Source organism: Oikopleura dioica, chromosome XSR, assembly GCF_907165135.1.
Source record: "Oikopleura dioica chromosome XSR, OKI2018_I68_1.0, whole genome shotgun sequence".
In the NCBI taxonomy this organism is placed as follows: domain Eukaryota; kingdom Metazoa; phylum Chordata; class Appendicularia; order Copelata; family Oikopleuridae; genus Oikopleura; species Oikopleura dioica.
In genome coordinates this window covers 10,849,879-10,869,507 of record NC_137294.1, presented here as the reverse complement: position 1 = coordinate 10,869,507, position 19,629 = coordinate 10,849,879, and the positions used below count along the sequence as shown (strand labels likewise).

General features: G+C 42.3%; 5 protein-coding genes across 7 annotated transcripts; 2 read left to right on the top strand and 3 right to left on the bottom strand.

The window, feature by feature from the left end:
- Positions 1–3: 3 nt before the first annotated feature.
- Positions 4–997, bottom strand: LOC145710649 (uncharacterized). The gene is made up of 5 exons (XM_081788445.1): positions 928–997; positions 758–880; positions 384–655; positions 168–314; positions 4–124 (listed from the first exon to the last, which is right to left on the bottom strand). The coding sequence occupies exons 1-5, from the start codon at positions 947–949 to the stop codon at positions 71–73; spliced, it is 618 nt and encodes a 205-aa protein (XP_081644571.1). The 5' UTR covers positions 950–997; the 3' UTR covers positions 4–70.
- A 530-nt stretch (positions 998–1,527) lies between these two features.
- On the bottom strand, positions 1,528–6,077 carry LOC145707707 (uncharacterized). 2 transcript variants are annotated; one of them, XM_081785271.1, is made up of 8 exons: positions 5,922–6,077; positions 3,451–3,591; positions 3,209–3,405; positions 2,894–3,158; positions 2,717–2,810; positions 2,460–2,673; positions 1,960–2,007; positions 1,528–1,912 (listed from the first exon to the last, which is right to left on the bottom strand). In XM_081785271.1, the coding sequence occupies exons 1-8, from the start codon at positions 6,008–6,010 to the stop codon at positions 1,884–1,886; spliced, it is 1,077 nt and encodes a 358-aa protein (XP_081641397.1). In that variant the 5' UTR covers positions 6,011–6,077; the 3' UTR covers positions 1,528–1,883. The 2 variants fall into 2 exon arrangements, with proteins under 2 accessions (XP_081641397.1, XP_081641398.1); XM_081785272.1 differs by having other exon boundaries at positions 1,960–2,001.
- A 5,074-nt stretch (positions 6,078–11,151) lies between these two features.
- On the bottom strand, positions 11,152–11,889 carry LOC145709565 (uncharacterized). The gene is made up of 4 exons (XM_081787254.1): positions 11,737–11,889; positions 11,589–11,676; positions 11,336–11,455; positions 11,152–11,293 (listed from the first exon to the last, which is right to left on the bottom strand). Exons 1-4 carry the CDS (start codon positions 11,777–11,779, stop codon positions 11,203–11,205), a joined length of 342 nt encoding a protein of 113 aa, XP_081643380.1. The 5' UTR covers positions 11,780–11,889; the 3' UTR covers positions 11,152–11,202.
- Positions 11,890–12,292: 403 nt separating this feature from the next.
- On the top strand, positions 12,293–15,857 carry LOC145708650 (uncharacterized). 2 transcript variants are annotated; one of them, XM_081786348.1, is made up of 9 exons: positions 12,293–12,562; positions 13,680–13,803; positions 13,848–14,177; positions 14,281–14,451; positions 14,494–14,668; positions 14,714–15,003; positions 15,054–15,273; positions 15,319–15,506; positions 15,550–15,857. In XM_081786348.1, the coding sequence occupies exons 1-9, from the start codon at positions 12,354–12,356 to the stop codon at positions 15,682–15,684; spliced, it is 1,842 nt and encodes a 613-aa protein (XP_081642474.1). In that variant the 5' UTR covers positions 12,293–12,353; the 3' UTR covers positions 15,685–15,857. The 2 variants fall into 2 exon arrangements, with proteins under 2 accessions (XP_081642474.1, XP_081642475.1); XM_081786349.1 differs by lacking the exon at positions 12,293–12,562 and adding an exon at positions 13,237–13,381.
- A 1,013-nt stretch (positions 15,858–16,870) lies between these two features.
- Positions 16,871–18,946, top strand: LOC145708399 (ATP-binding cassette sub-family B member 6-like). Its single transcript, XM_081786061.1, has 4 exons — positions 16,871–17,285; positions 17,390–17,647; positions 17,694–18,084; positions 18,128–18,946. The coding sequence occupies exons 1-4, from the start codon at positions 16,936–16,938 to the stop codon at positions 18,893–18,895; spliced, it is 1,767 nt and encodes a 588-aa protein (XP_081642187.1). The 5' UTR covers positions 16,871–16,935; the 3' UTR covers positions 18,896–18,946.
- Positions 18,947–19,629: the final 683 nt, after the last annotated feature.

The following is a 19,629-nucleotide window of genomic DNA, read 5'->3' as shown; positions in this document are numbered from 1 at the left end:
GACAAGAAGGAAAGGTGTTTATGTTCTCTAAAGTTTTACAGTAGGAATTTACGTAGTGCGAAATGAAGATTTAGGCAGAAGTGGAAATGTTTAGCGCTGCAATCTGCCTCGCGGAGATCCATTGCTAAGACAAGTTGATTGATAGGTTCGATTTGTTAGGTACTCACCTTGGTGGACGGATCTCTAAACCATTTAAGCTTCTTAGCAAACTCGGGAATTATTTGGATGGTCGGACGCGGCAGAAAGATTCCCAGCACTGACGAGAAGCCGTCATGTTGATCTCCGTCACTGTATTTATTCTTGAACTCAATCGGCTGAAAATTATTTAAAATAAACTCTTCCATCTGTTATTTAATCTATGCAGCTGACTCTCAGCTTATTACCTTCTCAGATTCTTCTGCTTCTGAAGTTTCTACTTTCTTGGATTCCAGTTTAACAGATTCTATGTTTGCAGAAGCGGTTTTTGGTTGTTCTTCAGTCTTCTCGGAAACCACTTCAACCTTTTTTTCCTGTTCTAAGGGCTCTTCCTCAACTTTTACTTCGACCTTTTCTTCAAGTTTTGGTTCTTCGGGAACCGGAACATCAGGCTTTCCGAAAAGTTGGACTTCATCGTTTACTTTAGGAATGGGTTCGAGATCTTTTTCTGGTGAGCCTTCTTAATAAAGCTTCTTGAAAATTATTCAAGTATTTTTTTTCAATTAAAATAATTGATATTTTAATTGTGAGATTATCTACTTAGATAATCCATTTCCTTTACCATCAAAAGAAGGTGAGGATAATTCCAATTGATCGTTTTTTTCTTCCTTGAGTTCTTCTGGCGCGGGTTTTGCTGGTTCTTCAGTTGTCATCGCTATTTCTTCCTCAGAAGTTCGATCCTTTTCTATTTTATTTAAAGAAATATTTATTATTGAAAATATATTCGAATACCGTTGGATTGTCCTTCGCTCATTCTGCTGATACTCTATTTGGAGTTTCAATTTGGAGTCTTTCTAAACTTGAAGTGAACGTTTTAGCATTCAGCACCCACAAGTGATTGCCACCTAAGACCCAGATGTCATTTTATAAGAAAGTATATCGTAAATCAACCTGTAGCAGTCTGGTCAGCACTTGCCAATCTACATTGCTGTAAGTGTTATTTGTTGACCCCTGGAAGCAATGACACGTAACTGAGCTAATTTTATGACAGAGGCACCGCGTGCGGACAAGGGCCAAAAATGTTAGTTCGATACTGAACTTAGAACAGTGAAGACGTGTAAACTTGCTCGATCAGGAGCACGTGCCAATAAAAGTGAACGACACGGGTAATGCTGATAAAATGCGGCTGGTTGAAGTAGACCAGGGTCCGATAAGCAAGGCAGGGGACCCCTACCTGTATCCGAGCAACAGCTGAAAAACACTGATGTGCTCATGCTTCTCATAAATTTACTGTCCATCGGCACGTTATTTTTCATACGCTTATCACTCCTATTAATCACATCTTTTTGCCCTCAGAAACTCCCCAAGGATTAATACGAAGTTTGGCAAGGACCGAATTTATTGAAATTCATGATCAGAAAATGAACAAATGATGCTGTTGAACAAAATAACACAATGGTGGGCAAAAATAGTTTTCAAGAATTCGTAGGCAAGTAGTAGTTACAAGAGAAAATTTCACAGCTAGAAACATAATACAACAAAAAAAGGGATAGAGGGTCTAGAACGCTTCTATTATTTGAAATAAAGAGCCCGGCGAGGGAATCTCGGTGAAGTTAAAACTGCAATCTTGAACGAAGAGAAGAGGCTACTAAAGTGACTGAAGAGAGAGAGTGAGTCGTTGTTGATTTCACGGGAGCCAGGCGCGGCGTTTCGAGAAGTGGCGTCCCTTAATTCGCCGCGGGCGCGTTCTAGTCGTGTCTTGATGGAAAGGAAATGCCTGAAAAACAAGGTCTCTTTTAAAGAAAAACAGTTGCTGATATTTACCATAGTCCTCGTCGTCGGAAAAGGACTGTCCATTGCCAGAACCTGAACCTTGACTCAGTTAAAATCTACGAAATGCCATTTATGAGTGATCTAGTTAAAAAAAAAACTGTATGCAACAATTTGCGAGTGATCATCATACAGTGGGCAAGACACACAATTTCAATGAAAGAACCGAATGATCGTTGATATGAGTAATTTTGCGTGCGCATATCAGTTTGAGTTTCAAGCGAAATGGAAAAAAATGAAGAAATGTTTAAATTTAAAATTCACCAAGTGGGTGAGTGATTTTACCGCCGGGTTACTTTTTAAGGGTACTGTACCTCGTCTCGCTCCTCGCCTAAATATACAGTGTGCCCGGTTCGGTTAAGAGTGACTGGAGAGAAAAAGTGACAGGAGAGTCAAGTACAAGCAAGAAGTGGAAAGCAGCAGAGAGCAGAGTTAATGTACAGTGAGGAGTAGTAAGTTAGGTCGGTGTTAGTACATTGGCATGCTGAACATACCGTCGGTGCCGAGCACTTCGTTCTCGAGCACTGTTACGCGCGACACCAGCTCGGCATCATCCCACTTCCACTTCAACGAGTCAATCGAGTTTTTGTTCATCTGTATTCTGTTCTTGATCATCTCGATGCTGTTGCTGCTCTCGTCCAACTGCGGCTGGATCAGCATCTGTAGGTCGATGATTTTTCCATCGTATTTGTACAAGACGGCGTCCATCTTCAAAAAGAAGTAATTGAAAAATGTGTAATAAAGATAGTACCTGATCTTTAATGGCTTTAACTGATTGTTCCAATTGTTGATTGAACTGCTGTTGTAATTGTCGAGAGATAATATCTACTCTTTCCTGGACAATACTGAATTTTCACTTTTGAAATAATTGTTTATTGGATGCAAATGAAGAGATATTAAAATTTCATCTTATAGTTTTTTCTCTCACCTTTCAATCAAGTTTGAATCAACCTGTTGATTACTATTTGAGGCCGATCCATAGCATTCTTGAGGGCAAGTGCCAGGAGGTCCTGGAGGGCCAGTTTCTCCTTGCAGCCCTGGCGGACCAGTAGGACCAGCGCGACCGGGGTGGCCTGCTGGACCGCGAGGCCCTTCAGGACCCGGAATTTCGGACGGCATTTGCGAACGGGAGTAAGGTTCGTTGCTTATTGTTCTGATGCCCGCTTCAAGCTCGATAATTGAATTCCGAATGTCTGAAAATGGACGCTTCTTTGATTGACTGATTGACGTTTCTCTTTATTACCCGCTGTACAACTGTGGAAATCGGCACATGTGAAGATTTGTGATTTCTCAGAAGGAACGATCGCGCCGGAGTTTTCTGAAGAGACAGGGCTAGCGATTTGCTCCCGCTCAGTACAGTCACTGCCAGTATATCCCACGCAGCAACGTTTTTCGTACTGACGCACTTGTTTTTCTACTTTTCGGGTTTCGGCGATGCGCCTAAAAGATGAAAAAATCGCTCAGGAAAGTCGTTGTGTGTTTTACCGTAGATGTCGCTGACAGTTTGCTTGGCCAGGTTCACATCTTGTCATGGTGGTTGTGTAGCGTCCAGTCGGCACTTCTACAATTTCCGTTCTGTTGCCGACGTACTCGTCGCACCAGTTGCCCTCTGGTGCCGCCGGACTTCTGAAAAATACGCGCTCGTGTTCGAACATCTGCACTTATCAAATTGAACACCACTACTGGATCACCGACTACCGGTTATGTGACTACTCTAACATCTACGATGGAAAAGAAGTGAAGAATCTGCTTTTATTTAGACTTGATCAATAAAAAAGAAAAGAGAAACAACGATGGTGTTTTTTGTGAAGTCGGCAGTGGAAGCCACTTAGTGTCGCCGTCCGTCACCGACAGGCGGAAATTCAAATCTCCAAATAATTTTTAGCTGGAGCAAAGCCAGACGTAAATCGCCCTATTTCTTGGCTTTAGGTAAACTAAGCATGCAGACTAATAAGTAGTGCACCCGTAATTGACCCGGGATTCCGAAAAAAAATGTGAAGAATCAATTCCATGACTACATAACTAATCTAACACCAGATCATCTCAGTAACTCTCAAGCGCAAGAAATGTCTAGCGCCGAGAGAAGAGATTTCTTTAAAAAAAATATGGAAAAAGTACTTTTCAGGCGGCGGGATATAGAGAGTATTCGGTGGTCGGATCTTTCTATTATAGCTTTTGTCACAGCAGCTCTCGAAGCAGGAGAACTCGCAAGGAGAGAGACATTTTCCGCTGGCGTATGGGTTCCAGCATTTGCCGCAGCTACTACTGCTAGCTTGAATATCTCTGTCCTCACGAGGGTACGAGCGGAATCTCGTATGCCTTAATAGTTAGTATAGTTAGTTTAATCTTTTTGCTTAGATAGTTTACATAGTTGATTGAAATTTAAGTTGTTAGAATTGTTGGAATTTCCATTTGTTGACTTGGAAACTGAAAAAAAAAACAAAATTCTGCAGATTTAAAATTGCTGGATTAGTTTAAATTCAAAACAGCGTAGAAAAAAGAAATGGAGCAAAGAGTCAAGCTCAGCTTTTATGCGACCATTGTTGGCAGATGTTAATCTGGCCATTGAAGCCCATACAAGGTCAAGTCCGCTCTAAACAGTGGACGGAAGAGTCAATATGCCACATGGGGCAAATCGCTTCCGCCCTCGAGTTGCCGGACTTCGAGGCCCAAAGGTCACCTCATTAATTGACTGGCACTCTGGGCGCGGAGAGTAAATACAAATTTGTAAAATCCAAATTTTGAAATTTTCCCAGCTGCTCTGCGGCAAAAAGAAAAGCAACTTTCCCAGATTCCAAAATGCGCTTTCTCGCCTATTCGCTTATTACGCAACTGTGGATATCTAGGTCTTCCGAAAAGAACCAGACGGTTAGCTCATCTTTTTTCTCGAGCTGGGAGCGGAGCTTGGAGGCTTATCATGACGTCGTTGTTTTTGATTATTACAATTTAATGAAGAGAACTCGTCTTCACATTCCATCATGGAAAGATTAGTCGGAGCCTGTTGAAAATTGATGATCAAGAATTCAGATGGATTTTCGCCAAGTTGGAAATTCTAGTGCTCAATTTTAACCGTCTAAAATCAGACTCCCTTTGTCCCTTTATTTGCTCGATTTCATTTAATTTTTTAAATTTCAATATTGGTTTTAAATTTACGCGCGAAATTTCGCACTTGGAATTTCTCGTTTTTTTTTTATTGCTGCGTAATTGCTCGACGGGCCAATAAATAATTAATGTTGTGACCTTGGACTTGACAGGAGCTGCGAAGACATACTTCATCAAGAAGCTTTTCGAGCTTGTCGAGCTCGTCACTTAGCGTTTTATCGCGCGCGCTTTCAAAATGAAAATAGCTATCTTCTTATTATCTGAAGCCCGGTTCCTCCGCTCCAAGCTGCGTCTATACAACTCGTGTTTGAGGAAGGGTACAGAATTCAGACTGAACTACCCTTCATCATTCAGTCGCAGAATCAAAAGAAATGCGCCCCAAATATTTATCAAAAGCAATCACGATCTTGAAGTGTTCAGCAGAGCTAATTTGACGTGCGAACATTTGGAACACTCTTCTTTTTTTTGGAAGGTTGCAATTAGAATTGGTACAGACCAATTATTCCATAATATAGCTAGAATTGGTCAGATACCAAACCTTTTTCTCGGTTAGGGATCAGGGCTAAGGGCTCGGAGTACTTACTAGGGGGGTTCCGGGGGGGGCGTAGCATCCTGGATTAAGCTTTAGGGTTAGGGGCATCATACCAATTCTAGCCAAATTTTAGAATAATTGGTCCTGTACCAATTCAAATTGCATACTTCCTTTTTTTACTGATCGTATATTCGGGTTTTTCTGTAAAAGTACTGTACCTAGGCCTCGTGAAAGCGTTTGTTTTTAAAGACTCACGCTTTCATCTCTTCAACACAAATCGAATTATCATGAAATAATTGAAATATTGACGTTGATATTATACCTATTAAGTCTGGGATCTTTGACGCCGGGGCGTCGGAAGTGCCCGCCGTAGCACTCGGCTGTGACGAGAAGGAGAGAGAACAGCTTCATCTACTCTTTTTTTCTGGGCGATCTCTGAGTCTCGGGGTCTGTCTGGAAGGGATTAAAAGGAGAAGGATTCTAGTCGATCAGCGGAGAAGGAAGAGCCGCGGCCACGGTCCACGCCAGTTGCAGCGCCGCCGTAGCGCCCGCAGTGTGCGCCCGAGCGCCGCGCAAAATTTCTCGCGCGAATCAACAAAAAAGGCAATTCTGATTAAATTTAATAACGCTTGACAATAATGATATTCGATCGTTCATTGTCAGCGCACCCGTTTCCGGAAGTCACTTTTTTCTTAGATCCGAATTCTTTTTCAACATTTCTAAATCTAAAAAGTGAATCGTCAATAATCAAAATTATTAAGTCAAAAAAATGATATTTTTGATCTGGATCTGGGTTTTAATTGGCCTGTAGGCCAAATACAGCAATCTTATTGGTCTTCCAAAATATACTCCCTTTTCTTGGTTTGTGCCGTTATTGGTGTCTAGCCCCTTATTTTTATCTTCCAAAAATGATCTTCAAAAAAGCCAAAAGCTCAGACTTCAGAGGCATTTCTAATCCCTGAAATTATTTACCGTAATCGTATATTTATTCGTAGGTCATCAATTCTGGGCTCGGCAAACTGTGTCAGGAACAGACACAGGAACAGGAAAAAAAAATTCTGTCCCATATTTTACACAGGTACACAGGTCAGGAAGCAAAAATATCCTGATTTTAGACAGGTACTCAGACAGGTTTTTTCACACAGCTTATCAAACAGGTTACACAGGTCAGGGCCTGCCTGAACAGGTCTAAGCGGGTCAGAAAACAGGAAACAGGCCCTGTGACAGGACAAAAAACAGGAAATTTCAAAGATAAAATATTACAAAGAAACAAAAAGACGCGAATTTATCGGTTATTTTGATTGTTGTACTCTTTTTCACGTCTTTCGCTATTGATTTCTTTATACATTTTCCCTGACTTATGCAGTTCCTGACCTGGTTACACAGGAACCTGTCTATGGTCAGGACCTGAGCGGGAAACACAGGTCTGTTTAACACAGAAACAGGAACAGGGACAGCAAAAGAAAAATTTATCCCCCAATTTTACACAGGTACACAGGACAGGCCCAAATTATTACCCGATTTTACACAGGTACTCAGACAGGTTCCCCAAAAACAGGAAACAGGACCTGTGACAGGTTTTTACACAGCTCAGTTTGCCGAGCCCAGCATCAATTATTTGGCACCAATAGAAGGCTGATGAATTTTGAAGTTTTAGAATGTTCTTACTAGAATTTAGAAAATCTGAGTTTTGTTTTATTTTTTATTGCGACGATCGGATATATTTATTTTTGGCATCGACTTTGACCTAATGTGGCAGTAAACGATATGCGTTTTAATTGTCCGGTGTCATAATTATTCCCAATAAAGTCGAAAATTTCGATAGGACCAACTTTAAATCGCTATAAATCAAGCGCTTTGACAGCTCCCAATAATAAAACAGCTAAAAACTGTAAACGTATAAACACGCTCGATTTGAACTTTGGGCTGAAAAACTAACATCAACAAATTACTCCCGCCTAGTATAATTATATTGACCACATTCTTTCATTTTCGAATTCGCGTTTTGGGGCGCCGTCGGCCCACTGCCAAGGCTATCTCAACATTTGTTCGAATTCGCTGCTTTTCGCAGCCACAAGCGCTCCAAACTTGCGCCAAATTTCAACACCTCGCGCAAAATGAAAATAAATAACCCGCCCTTATAACTTCCCAAAAGCACCGAAAAGCTGCACCTCGAATTTTGAGTGCTTTCAACCCTACATAGTCCCTATTACAGAGTCTGAAATACAATGACAAAGAAAATAATTCTTCATCGCAGAGTTGCAAATTTTGCTTTATTTTTGCTGAGCTGACATGAGTGAAAATTTCTTTGAGCTGAGCTTAGCAGAGCTGGCCTATTTCGGAGGTCACTGAGCTGAGCTGAGCTGAGCTGAGCTGAGCTGAGCCGAGCCGAGCTGAGCTGAGCTGAGCAGACCATCTTTTCAAGGTAGTTAAGCTGAGCTGGTTGAGCTTAGCAAAGCTCTTTTTACTGTGTTTTCAGTAGTAAAATTGTGTTAAAATTATTGAGCTGAGCTGAGCTAAGTGATAATTGTCTGAGCTGAGCTGAGCAGATCAGATCATTTTCAAAAATCACTGAGCTGAGCGCCTACTCAGCTCACTCAGCTAGCTCAGCTCAGCAAATTTGCAACTCTGCTTCATCGACATGCAGCTAGCGTATGGTTTTTTCCTTGATTTCGAAGATTTTGAAAATGCTCTATTTTGGAAAATCGCGCGATATTTATTATGTCGCTGAAAAGTAGTGTTCTTGGTTGCGGTTTTCGGTTTGTGTATGTGCTGAGAATGTTGTCGTTGGTTTATTTACTGATAAGCTTATTCGGTCTCGCCAGTTGGGTTTTGGCTTTGGCAGGCTCCCAATGCGCGTGTTCATGCTTCGCTTTCAACATTTCATAAATTTCGAATAATTAAAGAGAAGGCCACTTTGTAGTTGGGACAGCTGCCGCCGCCGGACAAAGCTTCTCAAACTTCGAAAACGATATCTGATCAGCCACTAGTATTAACCCAAACATGGGGAAACGCACGGCCAAGGCCAGAATGATTTCACGGATTAGCCACCTTCAAAGAGTTTTTCCGCGGAGGCGATAGTAAATAATTACTCGCGCTACTAACAAATATTGCCACTCTAATTGGACATCCGGAAGCAGATTAGCCAATATCAAAACAGCACAAGCGCTATCTTGGACTTGTAACTTGATTTCGAGCACAGCAATTTAAAGAATTGCTCAAATTGCAGTTACAAACTTACATCATCGATCAAACTCTCCGGTCAAGTCCGCGGCCTCGGTTTTCGGCGTCGGCGAGGCGCCACTGGCCCCAGCGGAAGCATACCCAAGTCAAAACGCGATTTATTTCAATATATTAATTCAAAAGAAGAAAATCGCTAAATCAGAAGAAGTAGTAAAAAATCGAGAGCGCTTCTGATTGACAGGCGCACTTTGATCGCTAATCCGAGTTTATCAGCAGGGCGAGACAGTTTTTGTAAAAGAAGAAAGCTTTATTTACATCCCTAGAAAAAAATTGTAGAAAAGTAAAAGTCAGCAGGAGACAGCGTAGAGCGCCTAGCAGACTTCGTTGGAGTCGTAGAGCTTGCCCATGCAGCACTTTTTGAGAAAGGGGTTGTAGGACTCGGAGCGGCAGCACGCCTGCCCGGGCTTCTTGATCGAGACGTACGGAAAAGTCTCCATCCCGCAGCAGGTCGCAGGTTCGGAATCATCAACCAGCTCGGCCAAGATAGCCCCGCTAGGAAGCGGCCGCGGACGCACTTGAAAATTCAACTATTTTTTATGATTCTAAAAAATAGAAAATTCAGGTTCGAGAGGCCCCTTGAACCTTTAATATTCTAATTTTTTATTCGAAAAGATTTGTTTTCCTCTTTCTTCTTCTTACCTTGATTGAAGATCGGCTCTGGAAGGCCCCCAAGACCACCGTTTCCGCCGTTGAATTGGACCTTGATGGGCTCTCCCCCTTCTTCCAAAACTGTGGCGACTTCTTGGTGCTGGAAGCTTCCAGCTTGAATAGCTGGCGCGGGAGCAGCACGGCATCCTACATCCCGGTCGAAACCGCCGCGGAAGATGTGATAGCTCTGGTTCCATTCACGCTCATGGAGCGCGACGGTCTCGGCAAAGAACTTGTCGCACTCGCACGTGTCCCGCTCACAACTTCCTTCCTGAAAAAAGAAATCAGGATGTTTGCAAAGCATTTTTTTGGTACCTTGTTGCGTTGACAATCAATGCTACGCGTGCCCAGTCTTTTGTTCTTCTTCAGGCGGAACCTGTAAGCCGTCCTTTCGGGAATGCACTTGGGGTGTTTGAGCTTTTTCAGTGCTCGCGAAAATTCTTGGACAAAATTTTTTCAAGAAGAAGCAATCATTTCGCTGACACGATCCTTAAGACAATGATAGCAAGTTCCAAAGTCGCGGCAAGTTCTGTCAATATTGTCGACTGGCTTTCCGAAAACTTTAAATTCGCTATGATCTGCATCTGGTAGACAGTGACAACCGTAGTAGCAATATCTTCCAAATCCCGTTCCAGTAGAACCCAGAGAAATCGCCGGGCTAAAACGCAGATTTGAAAAGATTTGAAGAAATTAATTGTGTGAAAAGTAAAACTGTTTTGTTTGTGTGAAATTTTTCAGAAAGGGTAATTCCTTCCGAGCTCGCTCGCAAATACATGCAGCTGGCAGACATCCAGACTGTGTGCCCAAAAGAATTATTTTCGGAGTGGCCGCTATTTCCGCTATGAGAAAATTTCAAAATGCCTTATCGACACTGATAAGGGCCGGAGAACTTGATGATGCCGATTTTTGATTAACCAACACCTTCTTTATGCCGCCTTTTTCCCAAATTCCGACTATTTTGAGTCTGTTAGAGTGGCCTCCTTGTTATAAAATTAAGGGAATAACTACTATATAAAAATGAAGAGTCACTTACTCCATCATCGCAACGACCATGAGCTTGAGTTGGCGAAGGCCGCGCGTCGGGTCACTGTCGAGCTCATTACCGCGGGTGGTTTTTTGCTTTTGAAAGTTCGGCAACACTTGAAAGGGATAAAACGCGAAAGCGGCGGAAACAATCAGCGCGTTCCGTTAACTTATTTTCTCGAAGCTGGCGCCCGGCCCACTAACGGGGACATAGCTCTGCTGCTTATCTCTTTTCATCCCTGTTCCTTTGGCAAGTTCCTCGTCTTCGCGCACAGCAGGGCCGAACAGGTCCAAGAAGCTCAGCACGTCCTTGACATATGTCGGGCTGAACGGATCCAGCGACAAATCGAACTCGTCGGCGCTGTTTTGGGCGTTCAAAAGTTGGCTCTGGAGGAGAAATCCAAAAAGCTTCATTTTTTTCTTATTTTCTCTTTTTAGATTTATTTCAATCCTTAACTTTGTGATGCCCTTAAAGTCGTGCGCCTGAGTTTTATACTTTTTAGATTTGCATAAAACAAGCTCGAACAAGAGGGATTACAGGGGTCACGTCCACGTGGAATCGTCTCTATTATGCACCTGCCAATGCTCATTTGCATGATGAATTCACTGTAATGCCAATCATGAAACGTGATTGTAAGCAAATAAATGTGCAGTTCGAATATTTTTTCAGCAATTCCGGAATTTTATAATCACAAGTCTCGGTTTCGGCGGCGCTTTTCTTCTCGTCGGTATTCGCGCTCTTCTTCCAGCCTGTCGTATTGCTCCTCTTCTCGTTCTTTTCTAAAGATGAGATGATTCGTAGCAGTTGATTTTTTATCTTACTGATACTCTCTGGATCTGCGATCGTTTCCGCCTCTGGAGCGCTCGAATTCGCGTTGGTCCTCGATGATTTCATACTTTTGATCGCGGCGTTCTTCGTGTCTCTCCCGTTGGTACTTCTCGCTAGAATTCGTTTTGAAAATTTTGAAGTTGGAAGAAGAATCAGAAATTTTGGCAACACTTGGACAAAATTTTTTTCTCATTTTTTTGGGGAAATTGTTGTTCGATATATAGCCCTTTCTAATTGTATTTCTACCGTCGCCACTTGAGAAATTCATTAGCTTCTTCTTCAGTTCGGAAATGATCTCGTACGTCGTCATTAAGTTCCCGCTCCGATTTTTTGCCTGAATTGAAAAAGAAGGTTTGACCCATTTTTCTCCAAATTTGCTGGTTCTATAACTCACCTTGCGCCAGTGCTGCGCCAAAAAGAAGAGCGCCAATCTTCATCCTCTGATTAGAAAATTCGAAATTTGAAAATTCTCTAAAATTTAACGTCGGAGTCAATGATCCATATCTTCCGCTGGTGCTGGCTTTCGACCGTTGTTCTGAGTTTGATTCGGATTGGTTGCGATGGAGTGGCGGAGGTGGCTAACTCATCTGACGTAAAAAAAAGGGAGAAATTCGTGCAAGATCGGACCGGATCCGACCGGTCATTCTAGACTCTATTCATTTGTCTTCTATCTTTGAATTTTCGGGTTGGTTATTTTCAGTTTTTTAAATATCAAAATTTTCAATGCGGCAAAGTTGAGCTCCAAAGAGTCCATGAAATGTATTATAAACTATATCTATTACTAACAGACTATTACAAAAAAGGAAGCGCTAGAATATTTTGTCAAAACAAAAAGAAATCGCTCGCTCATGCATTTCAGTGCGCAGTGATTGCATAAAGCGATAGGCTGTTTGCGATCAGCTGTTAGGTTGTATTAGTTAGATTGAACGGAGCTCTTTGTTGACCAAACAAAGACCCGGTAACCATTCCCGGTTCCATTCCATTTTTTTTCCGGAGCTTCGAAAAATAAAAATGGCCTACAAAAAGAGACGAAATCGCGAAAAGACTAAAACTCCCGAAAACCCAATCGCTGCTACTGCGAAAGAAGTAAAAGAAAAATCGGCTTCTGAAATTTTAAATAAAAAAGAAGAAACTTCGGCCCAGATGAAGAAACAAGAAGAAAGCTACAATCGTGGAAGCAGAACTTCTCCTTTCAGAAGAACAAGGAATAGAAAAGCAAGGTAAGAAAGTAAGGTGCCGAAAACCACTCATGAAAGGTACAGTATCGCTTTTATCACACAGTGAGAGTTTTCTCCAACGTGAGAAATTTCAACCCTAAACCAAAAGAAAGGATGCTTAGATGTCCTAATGTTGCTTTGGGAATAGTAATTTATTCAAGAGCGGAATAAAATAATTAATAATATTAGTCAGAGATAAGAAAGAGGGTGAAAATAACATAAGCCTTACATTATTTTCCAGAAAAAAAGTCAATGTCGATTCAGTCAGGTTGTCCGGTTACCGGTAGCTGTATTCTAGCCGTAAGTATTACGTATTATTGTGGTCGCCGTTTAGCTGGTCTAGATCAAGGTCAGTAGTTCCGTCAGGGTCGATATCTTCCGGATGGTCGTGGCGGTGCATTTCCTGCTCTCTTGAAAAAGTATTTACGTGCTTCTAACTTGAGTTGAGCAAGTTGAAGTGTACCACAGAGCCCAAGTTGCATAATGAATTGGACGTTAACTTTACGATGTTTTCGAGTTTCTGAACAATACAAATCTATTCAGAATAAAAAGTTTTATGATATTTAATGAATTCGGATAAATGATCATGATAATAATTAAGCAATAAAGATTACGGTATAACTTTGAAATTGATTTTAAATAGAAAAACAAGCGTTCTTTCGAAGTGAGTCACTTTCAGTGGCGCCGTCCAATGGGCTCGTGTGATTTTGGTAGGTGCTTTCGGGAGAGAGGCTTTTTGGAATCGGAGAGAAGCGCCTGTTGAATGGCAAAAAGCAATGACCACCTTTCCCAGGTGTTCACTGACTTCTACCAAGCCCAAATGTGAGTCATCACAGCCCACGCACTTACCGCCCAGGGCGTGAGAGACCAGCCTAACCGCGGTATTAACCAGTTTACCAAAAACAGGCAGTGTTTTCTGTAAAATTTTCTGATTCTGCGTCAAAATTAACCATATTACAGTCGATTTTGGTGAACTTTCATCAAGAATTTCGAGTCAGAACGAGCTTTTTTTGGTCAGTCATAGGCTGGAATTTCTTGATAAGAGTTATTAACTAAAGCCTTCAATAGTACGGCTTGATATTTTTTCTATTTTGTTGAATTCTGAAATGAATTGCTTTAGATCAAAAGAAGTTTCGGCTAAAGACTCAACGATCACGGTCTACGATCTACAGTTGAACCATGCCAAAGCAGTCACCAACGCTGCTTATAGAGTTCTCGTTGAACAGGGATCACGGGCCGCCAAGGTAAATCAGCATTTTTTCGATGGTAAAGTGAACTTCGATTTGAGACATATCTGGCGCATTTGGAATACGTCCTCGGCGGCATGTGCCAGATGGAGATGAAGTTTCGGATGAAATTCGACAACGAGCGGGGATGCGACTATTTCAAGCACTGGCTCGCTCCTGAACCAGCCGAACGTAAAAACGCCAAAGCAGATAGTGCTAGAGAGCAGCTTCTCGAAGCCATAGAGCTAGTTCTACTGAAGCACGAGAAGAAGGCAAAGGAGCTTGAAGAGGCCAATCTGGAGAATCAGAGACTCGAGAGGAGTATCACTTCCATGCAGAGGCAACTAGAAGACTTCAAAGACAAACTCATTCTCGACAGAGAAAGAAAGAAGGTACGCCATATTTTTAAACAGACATTCATTTATGAAGCATTGATTCTTAAAAATACAAATTATCGATTAAATTAAAAAATCGTCGTTGATTTTTATTTCATAGCCTAACGGAGTTTCCTCCAGAGTATCCGACAAATGGTCTCAAGAAAACTCCGACAGTCCAGTTCCAGAGAAATTATTTTCCGAAAAATCTAGCAGCAGAAATAGACGAAGTCTGCAAAACGAAGAACGTCCTAAACCTGGACGAAGAGGAGAAAAAGATCAGGAACACACGGTGAGAACAAGAAACGATGAAATGAGTATTATTTGAGATTAGATTACTCCACGCGGGGATGGAAACTCGAGGCGGCAGCCCCAAAGAGACGGCGAAACTAGACGAGATCGTCGATCTCGCGGAGAAAGGGGCAAAATCAACGGAAAGAAGGAAGACGTTGAGTGGGAAGAAAACGTCGAAGATTTTCATGACAAAGTCAAGAATCTCTCCATCAAAGGTGAGAAAATTCCTTTCGTCATTTGTAAAAACTATTCCAAATCAGACACTGACGAGCGCGAAGTGCAGATAGAAAGAAGAGATCGGAGATCGCAAGGAGATTCTCGAAAGCGTCGTTCTCGTCCGCTAGAGAGTGCGAGCCCCGACCGAGTCGTCGAAGAAGGCGACAAAGCTTCGAACTCGACTTGGTTTCCTGGCGACAAACGAGCGAGGTGGGAAAGGCCTTGCTTCGAGAATTACGAAGTCGTCGTCCTTGGCGACTCGCAGCTCAAAGAATTTGGAAAGAGCAAGATCAACCTAGATGGATACAATATTACCTCGTTCAGTGGCTGCGACGTGAGTCCTTTATAAAGAAATCAAGAATGAGAATCAAACGATTATTTCAGATTCTGGAGCTGATCTACATCCTCCGCACGGGCGCGCTTAAAGACCAGTTCACCAACGAAAATCCATTCGCGAAAAGGTCGAATCGAGAGAGGTTCGACAACGGGATCAAGAAGAATATGATGCCTCTTTCAAACTTCTGTCCGTGCTGCGAGTCCAACTGCATGAAGAAATTCACCGGTCGGCTCATAATTGGGATTGGCCTTAACAACGCGCTCAAAGGTACAATTTCAATTGAAAATGAATTGTTTTTTGAAATTTTTTTAGTTTCAGAAGCTGGTTTCGAAAAACAAGACGTCCGCAAACTGCTGCAGTGTCTGAATAGAGACATAAAATACTGTATGCCGAAACTGAAGAGTCTCCACTTCGTCCAGCCGATCAAAGTGCCTCGATGGGCGTTCGAAGGGGAAGAGGGACAGATCTCGCTGGACGTGTACAGAGAACTGCTCGAAGTTGTAAGTCCAAATTAATGAAAATAAGAGAATGACGTGGTTTCAGCTAAAAGATTACCCTTGTTCGCCCGCTGCTCCGCTACTGACAGAGCGCGACTTCGACGACGATGCGACGCACCTGGCCCCGCGAGCATCCGAAAGATACTGGAAAGCTCACTTCAATGCAATCGAAAGTTCATGAAAAAAAAAAGAAGAAAACACCGCACATCTGACATGTACCATTTTCACCCTCAAATTCTCCTACTCTTCCCTTTCAAATTGATAAAATGCCCTTTCTCACTTTCTGTTCAGATCTTTATTTCAACTTCTTAAAATTCACATAATTTATACAAATTCTATAATAAATCTAAAAATCTCAAATCTTCATCTATCAATTCTTAATTTTGAATCGCAGGGCATGTTTCCCGTTTTTCAAGGGATGAGTCTTTTATGTCTTCAAACCCATTTTTTCGTAACTCCCACGCAATTTTGAGCCAATGGGAAGAGCTTGAGCCCTCATCTGGAAAGTTCGAAAAATAAGATATTCCAGCAATTTTAACAAGCATTTTAAATGAGTTGAAAAGAGACAGTCTTGGAGTCATGGAGAAATATTGCGCGCCGCTAAACTGGACCGTGGACTGGGGTCAACAACAAGGAAGGATTTTAAATTCATATTTTGAAACTTGAGCAACCGATAAGATAGTGGATAAGAAATTTCAATCTCAAAAAGGGCTGCCCCGATGTCTTCATTCGCTAATTTTTGCAAATGTTTTGATCATTTGCGCTTTCTATCTTCAAGTAAAATTATGCTGCTGCAAGTCCAGGTAATCCCCAATGATCGTTGTTCTCTTATTTCCCTTACTGATACAGGTACAATTGCATTGTCGACAAAAACTCACAGCGGATGCAAATAACGACCGTTCTCGCTGCTTTGATCGCCTTCTTCGAGCTTGTCAAAGTATGCGCTTTGCTGATCAAAGTCTACGAAGCTTTCACTCCTTGGATTTTTCTTCCACACTTTGCAGTGATAAAAGGATTCGTCAGCGTTGTCTTCATCAATTTGAAAACGCGCAAGTTTGTCCACAACGATGTCGTTATCTTCGTAGTTCTGAACTGGCTGTATGGAATTTCTGCGCTTTTGGGATTGAACAATGAAGAGTGGTTTTTTCAAAAAGATGGGGAATTCTCGTGGCCGGCGGATCAGATGGAATTCACACTTTGGGTGGTGGAGATTGTTCTCTCGAGTTTGATGCTAATTGCTACTATTGGGCCTAACTTGGAGATCAAGATTCTACCTTCAGAAGACGGCCGGCTGTATGTGCCTTTAGGAAAGGGTAATTACTAATTAGATTGAATGTAAAAGTTCTGTTTCCATCTGACGTTGATTTTGATTATTTATCCTTGGAAAGAATCTGAGTCGCGATTCCGTCAATTTTTCTATCGCTTGCGTTACATGTGGGCATTTACTTGGCCAAAGAGCATTTTCGGGAGATCGTCACTTCTTGTTTGCTTCTCAATCATGATTGGTACCCGAATAACTCTTGTTTTCCTTCCAATCTTCACGAAGAAAGTGATCGACCAGCTATCTGTTACGACGCAGACGGAGGAAACTTTTCAAGAAATCGCGGTCAATGTCGGTATTATCATCGTTCTCAAAGTGCTTACTGGGAACAATGGTCTTTTTGGACAGCTAAAGGACATTCTTTATGTTCACGTGGAGCAAGAATCGGAGAGGAATATACAGATAACGCTTTTCGAGCATTTGCATAATCTTCCCTACGAATGGCATATCAAGGAAATTTTCTACAACAATCTGAGAAAGCCCTTTTACCTCTCTCTTGTTAGTTAATTTTTGAGAAAGTTCGTTAGTTGCTAACGATTGTAGAAAACTCACTGTAGCGCAAAACTGGCGACATTCTTAAAAACGTCGAGCGTGGATCAGCAGCCGTGATGAATCTCCTCGACTGGATCTTTTTCAAGATTGGACCGACTTTGCTCGACGTTCTCATTGCGATCATCTTCTTTGGCGTCGCTTTCGACTGGCGATTCTCGATCATTGTTCTTGTAACGGCAGCGTTGTACATTGTTTCAACAATTGGAATTACAGAGAGGAGGACTAAATACAGGAGAAAGATGATCGCAATGTCCAATTCGCAGAATTCAAGGTCAGAGAAGCATCTTACAATGCTGGTTATTTGACATTTACTTCAGAGCCATCGACTCGTTGCTCAACTTCGAGCAGGTAAAGCTCAACTGCAACGAAAAGCACGAGACAAAACTGTATGAAGACAAAATCAAAAACTACCAGAAAGAAGAGCGCAAAGTCACCTACAGTCTCACAGTTCTCAATACAGTACAGAATGTTCTGAACAATATTGGCTTCGCGATCGGCTCCCTCATCGCCGTCCAGTCAGTTCTTGATGGAAAATACACAGTCGGAGATTACGTTCTTTTCGGCACTTATATGGCCCAGCTTTATACGCCGCTGAATTTTCTTGGAACTTATTACAGAATTATACAAGCAGCGATCACGGATACCGAGAAGCTCATGGATCTATTAGCTGAGCGACCAGAGCCAAAAGATCCAGAAGAGCCAATTAAGGTTGTTGACTCTTCTGAATTACTTTTTTAACTTGCGTTTATAGCTGAAACAAGCGCCGCTAGAACTATCTCTCGAAAATGTTTCATTCCGGTACGGCGAAGACGAGCGCGAAATCCTCTCTTCCATCAGCCTCACTGTTCCGCCTGGCGAAACATGGGCGATTGTGGGCACAACTGGTGGTGGTAAATCGACCATTGCTAGGATTCTCCTTGGTCTGGTTGAACCAACAGATGGCGCTGTCAAAGTCGGCGGGTGGAGAATCAGCCAATTGGGGCGAAAACAAGTGCGCAAATTCATTGGCACTGTTTCGCAAGACATAACACTATTCAACGATACTATTGAGGAAAATATCAAGTATTCGAAATTGACTGCGAATGAAGAAGAGATTCAAAAAGCCGTGGAAGTTGCTAATCTCACTCCTTCAAAATGGAAGAACGGGCTGCAGAGCGAAGTTGGCGAGCGAGGCCTGGCTCTGTCAGGAGGCGAGAAACAAAGAGTAGCGATCGCGCGACTCCTTCTCAAAGCACCGAAAGCTGTCATTTTGGACGAAGCAACTTCGGCGCTTGATACAGTGACGGAAAAACAAATTCACAAGGAGTTATTGAAGGCTGTGGAAGGAGTGACCTGCCTGATGATTGCTCATAGATTGTCGACCATCATTCACTCGCATAAAATTTTGGTCATCGACGAAGGAAAAATTCAAGAAGAAGGTACGCATTCTGAGCTCATTGCTTTGGGCGGGACTTATTCCTCTCTCTGGCAACAGCAATCGGAGTACTCGGCTGACGACAGTACTGCCCCTGAGAAGTAAAATTTCTAATTTTTGCCGAGAATAAAAAGTTGACATTGGATAATAATCCTAACTGTCTCATTTGTTTCTTTTGACTGATTTGATTGAACAAAAGAAACGATGATGTAAGCTTTTATCGGAAATTTATTTATTCAGAATTACAGTTTCAAAAATGCATGTTTGTGAGAAAAGTCTGTCAGTAAAGGCAGAGAGGAACTTAAAGTGGCCCAGTAGCCTTGTAGTGGTCTTCGTCCATGGTGCTGTAAACGAATCCTAAAATAAAAAGTTGAAAAAATTGTTGAAGGGAAAAAATATACCATCATCGGCAAGCTCATCCAAGATCTCTCGGAGCTTGTCCTCCTTGATGCCAAGCATGGAAAAGTCCTTTGGGCCAGAGTTCGAAATTCCCGCGAACTTTTGCGGGTGCGGGGGGAGCGGGAACTATGACTGAAATTTTTCGCGGGTGCGGGGGAGCGGGAGCAAGGTCGAATATTTTTCGCGGGAGCGGGGGAGCGGGAGCAAGTCCAAAAATTTTGCGCGGGAGCGGGGGCGGGGAAAAAGGCCTGAAAATTTGCGCGGGAGCGGGGGCGCGGGAAGGATTCCCCCTCTCTTTTGCTCCCGCGGGAGCCTGCGGGAAAGAAAAATCAACGTGAGGGCTGGTTTAAAAAGGTCTTCACTAAGGAAGAAGCCTGAGTCAGGCCCCTTAGATAATTCGACAATTGAGAAATAAAATTGAAAAAAATAAATAAAAACCA